Raw genomic sequence first — 4,921 nt, 5'->3', positions numbered from 1 at the left:
CTGTGTGGGAAACTGGAAATGATAGCACCTGCCCGCAGGGCTGGAAGTGGGTTAAATGAGAGAGTGACGCATGCCCCCTCAGCCCCAGGACTGTTTGTTTTTTCTACTACATACAGGGAGTCGAGGAAAATTTTAAATAAAAACCTGATGGGAGAGAATGGCTGATTCGGTGTGCGTCTTAGATGGGGAGTGGCGATGCTGCCAACACAGGTGGATGAGAGTGGCTGCTGTCAGGTGACAGTGACCCTGGCCATGACATAGCATGCATCTCTGCAGTGAGATATGGGTGCATAGAAGTGGGATTGCAGAAAGTGGGGAGGTCTGGAGAAAAGCCAAGACTTGCCCCCCCCCATGCAGTGTTCACTCACTTTGGTAGGCACGAGGTCCAACATTTGAGTAGGTGAGCCAAAGACCAGGCCTAGAGCTGCAGGTGGTTTTGATGTCAGATACTCTAGGGCTGCACTTGGAACTCTGCCCTAAATAGATGCTTGGTGGTCTCAGGGGACGTCCCACTGCCTATAGAACAAATTCTACCTCCTTGCCAAGAAACACAAGGCCGCTTCCTGGAGGCCCAGGCCCAACACGTTGCAAGCCTTCTCTCCCTATTCCCGGGGTGGGGTGGGGAGTGGACTACTCTCAGCCCTTCTTCAAGATCCAGTTCCTAGGTCATGTCCACTCCCGGCCACATGGCAGAGGTGGGTGGCCTGGGCACAAAAGGGCCGTTCGGAGAAGAGTGGACGCTTCCTGGACCAAGGGGGTGAGGTAAGGTCAAAGGAGAGATGAGAAAGAAAGGAGGGCAAAAATGTAGGTGGAATGATCTGGTTCTTTAAAAGGAACAGTTGTCCTGAGTTGATAATATCCAAGATTGGTCAGTAAAGGTGCATCTGAAAGCACAATGCTTTTCATCAGAGGAGTTTGCAGCCTGATAAAGGAGCCCAGTTACAACAGCTCAAATATGCAAGCAGCTTTTTCAGCGAGTCCCACACAGCCGCCAAATCCCACCTTCCTGGGCTGCAAGCTGGGAGGCCTCATGGAAAGGTCGACAAGCATTTGAACGCATATTCCTGGGGCCGCAACTGTCACGAGGGGACAGCAGCCCCGTAGAAGGCTGTGAAAAGCTTGCCTCCCTGTCTTGGGAGAGAGCTGGACACNAGTGAGTCTATGGGGTGACCGGTTAGCTCAGTGGGTTAGAGCGTGGTGCTGATAACACCGGGTTGCCGGTCCGATCCCCACATGGGCCACTGTGAGCAGCACCCTCCCTAAAAGAGTCAACTATGCCATTGTAGCATGAAAGCAGTGTGTAACCAATGACCATGGCTGTTCCCCAATTAAAAAACAAAAACAAAAACGCAAATCTAGGTGCCTGACAGCACACATTTCCTTCGGATTTTTTTAATCACAGACTTAATTCTATGCTACACTAACTGCGGAAATGGAAAGGCCGCACAGACCTTCCTTGGCTCCTGACACACCGCAGGGCTGTCCCCGGGGAAGTAAGGGATTACTTTCAGGAAGGCAGGTTGTCATCCAAGGCACGGATTCACAACTTTCCCACCACACTTCCATCTTCACGTAATCTTCACGTGATTCCTATTGCCAGTGGCTCTTTCTGGTTAAATCTCAGAGTCCCTCCTCTGGAATGGGCCACTCGGGCCTCCAGGGCATGAGGGCCACGTCTGCCCAGGCACGAAGAGCCCTCAGGGGGAGCACTCAGGCCCCAATGAAAATGGGGTTCTAGCAGGCCCTGAGCTGGGACCTGCTGGCCTCTCCCCTTGAAGGAACTTCCTTGAGAATGAATGAGTGAAGAAAACCAAAAAAACTGTACAGCTTCAGTGAGCTCTTCCAGTGTCTTAGATAAGAGCATTGGCTTCAAGGAGATACTATTTAGGAAGAGAAGTTACCTGCTCTCCCCTCCAGCGCCACTTTTCTGCAGAACAGACCTCTTCCTGAACCCTCAACAAGGGCCCAGGGTGTCTCCCACCTCCACCTGCCCTTTGAAACCACCTCCACTGCCCATTCATTCATTCATTCATCCCCCGGCCCGCCAACCCAAAGGTCTGTGGTTCTCACTCGAATTAGCATCTGGTTCCAGGAAAGCAGACAAGCAAAATGTCATGTCTTGCCCACTCCCCACCAGCCTCTACAGGTAATTTTCTCTCAACCAGAACTTTGTCAGAGAAGTTGTTTCAACAAGGCACAGTATGTCACCCGCCCCGTGCAGCCCACATCAATTCCTGCGGCACCAAACCACTGCTCGGGGAAGAGACCAGCTCTGCCAAAGGCTGCAGACAGATGCCTGTGTTCTGGCCTGAAGCCCAGACCTTGGTGGGGGGCTCCCCAACAGCCACTAGAGCCATAGCAGTTACCTTACGTCCCAAAGCCCACAGCCGGCAGAACTGCCATAAATGACAGGAACACCCCAAAAGTAAAGTCAATTTATGCTCAGTAATCTTGGAAAAGAACAAAAGGCATCAAACGGAAGTTCCGGGAATCTAACACTGAGTCAACATGATTTCTATCCTAAATACAAGCTCTTATTATAAATATATTTTTCAAATGCATGAACTCAACTGGAAAAAAAAAAAACCAATTTACGAAAGCAGCTCACTGTCATTTGTCCACGAATCAGCCAAAGAGAAGCTCCTTTACACAAGTCTAATAATCACATCGTCTTTATGCGCTCATGTGGGTTTTATTTTTTGAAAGGCAGCTTTTCAAATGTGTTTATTAGAATACACGCTTATTCTGCTATAATTGTAAGAAAACATGGTTATGCTTGAATCCAGGGGCATAATTAGCATGCATTGCTTCTCCAACTTTGTCAAACCTTCATAGAATTATTTTCAAAATGGTTATTTACAGCTAATTACCCATCACACCAAGGCATCCTGGGCTTTCAGCGAAGTGTCACCAGGACATAATGGCTCCTGTGAAATGCACTCAGGTCACTGCCCTAAACACTGGCGGCAGCGGGAGTCACTTGCCAGAGCCCTACATCCTTGCTGATGTCCTGCCAGCCTGCAGAGGTCCCCCAGTGGGGGGCGACTGCCACGCAGACCACCCCCACCAGGAACAGATCCAGGGCCAGCAGGCTCGCGACCCCACCTCTTCCGGGTAGGCAAGGGTGTCTTTGGGAGCATGAGTTGCCTATCAGCCCTGAAAGAGGCTTCCCTGGCATGTATTAATGCATCTGAGGGGTGGACTGAGCGGCAGAGCGTGCACACGTGCCTCGTAACTGAACAAATGCAAATCTCAGCATGCATTTTGAACTGTGGGCTGCACCACAACATCCTCGGCTCTCTGGGCCCCTCCGCCCCTTCCCTGGGGGCCGACAGAGACCTACCTGCTCTTGGGGCCACTTCGGCCTCTCCTCGGGAGTCCTGGTCTTGGTCTTGAAGCCTCTCTGGGGGTCTCCGGGGAGCTTGGCTTCAGGAGGGAGGTTGAGTGACTTGGGCCGTCCCTCGTGTCTGCTGGGGCCGCAGCTGGCCTCGCCCGGCGGGCAGGCCTCTGTGCGGTCCCCAAGGCCCTGCTCTGGCCCCTGCACCCGCACATGCTCAGGGCTGGCCTCTCCAGCACTGGCGATGCTGGTTATGCTCAAGCTCATCTTGATCTCAGCCACAATCTGGTCGATGTCCTCCTCCTGGTCCTCCAGGTCCCCATCCCCACGCCGCGGGCGATAGGGGGGCGTGCTGCCCGCGTTCCCGTTGGCCTCTGGGGGGTAATAGTCCTGGTAGCCCTCCTCACTGGGGCAGTAGTGGACGCCTTCTTCCTGGTCCTGGGCCTCTAGGATGGAGACCTCGTCGTCGGGGGTGGGGAGGTGGTCGTCCCGGTAGTCCGGGCTGCTGTCGTGCCCGTGGCCGTGGGCATGAGGGCCGGCCGAGTCCGTCCACTCCTCCACCGCCTCCTGGCACTCGTCTGTCTCCAGGTGGCTGGCACCGTGGGCCAGGCAGCCCTCCCCATTGCAGTCCATGCCTTCCAGGTAGCTGTCATCCTCGGGGCAGTAGCGGATGTAGTAGGTGATGCCCTCCTCTTCCTCGGGCAGGCCTTCATCGTAGTCTTCCTCCTCTGAGGTGTTGTTCACGTAGTCGGAGCTGGAGTCCCCGTCGGGGCTGTGGTCGTGGCAGCCCTGCTCAGGGGGTGTGGGGCTCTCGGGCCGCAGGGCAGCCAGCTCCAGGCCCTGGGGCTCGTACTCCTCCAGGGGCAGGTCCGCGTCCTGGCTCTCGGGCTCCTGGCCGTGGGGGACGGGGCCCGGCTTCACCCTGTGGTCCAGCATGCTGCTTGCCGTGCTCTGACGCTTGCGGTTGGCCATGGCGGACGCTCAGGCAGCCATCGTCACCAGGAGGCAGCTGCTGTGGAAAGAAGGTTGGAAAGAACAGAGTCAGAAACCCAGAGAGCAGCTGGGAGCCGGCGGAGAGTTTCACCGCCATGTTTTCTCCGAGTCAGGTTAACACACAGCTGTTCAGATAATGTGACATCCCACCCCAGCTGACTCATTTGTCAGGAACACAGCACACCCATGCCAGAGAGACAGGAGGACACGCAGGACCAGGGGAGGGTGAGGCAGATGGCTGGCGCCGACGGTTCCCCAGGATGCCTGCTTCTTTCCCAGGAACTCACTCATGGCATCTTGAAAATGCTCATTCAGCTTGGGTAGCCCAGGTGATCAAGAAAAATGGTCATAAGATCAGGCTATTTGCTCTCAGGAAAAGAGAAGCTTTCGTTCAGGGGACATGATGAAGGCCAAAGGGGAGGTCCACTGTGTCCTCTGATTCTAAATGTGCTGCGTCACGAAGGCCATCGAAAGTTTTGCCTCCCCTATGAGCTTGTCCCAGTCTCCCCAGCGCACACAGACCGCTCCTGCCTCCTCACCCCAAACCAAACGGCATTCACGGAGTGACTGATTTACCAGGAACAGTCTAGA

The 4,921-nt window shown here is 54.6% G+C and overlaps 1 protein-coding gene across 4 annotated transcripts in view; it reads right to left on the bottom strand.

Moving 5' to 3' along the window:
- Positions 1-4,921, bottom strand: part of APBA2 (amyloid beta precursor protein binding family A member 2) — a 179,199-nt gene that overhangs the window by 51,189 nt on the left and 123,089 nt on the right. For 3 of the 4 annotated variants that reach the window (XM_019625158.1, XM_019625161.1, XM_019625159.1), the window contains one exon: positions 3,344-4,349. In XM_019625158.1, the coding sequence (XP_019480703.1) occupies positions 3,344-4,309 (966 nt within the window). In that variant the 5' untranslated portion in view covers positions 4,310-4,349. The remainder of the gene's footprint in view (positions 1-3,343; positions 4,350-4,921) is intronic. The other variant, XM_019625160.1, reaches the window with a different exon arrangement.

Source organism: Hipposideros armiger, unplaced genomic scaffold (genome assembly GCF_001890085.2).
Source record: "Hipposideros armiger isolate ML-2016 unplaced genomic scaffold, ASM189008v1 scaffold_617, whole genome shotgun sequence".
NCBI lineage: Eukaryota > Metazoa > Chordata > Mammalia > Chiroptera > Hipposideridae > Hipposideros > Hipposideros armiger.
Note: the sequence above shows the minus strand (reverse complement) of the source record. Positions and strands in the feature narration are given on the sequence as shown.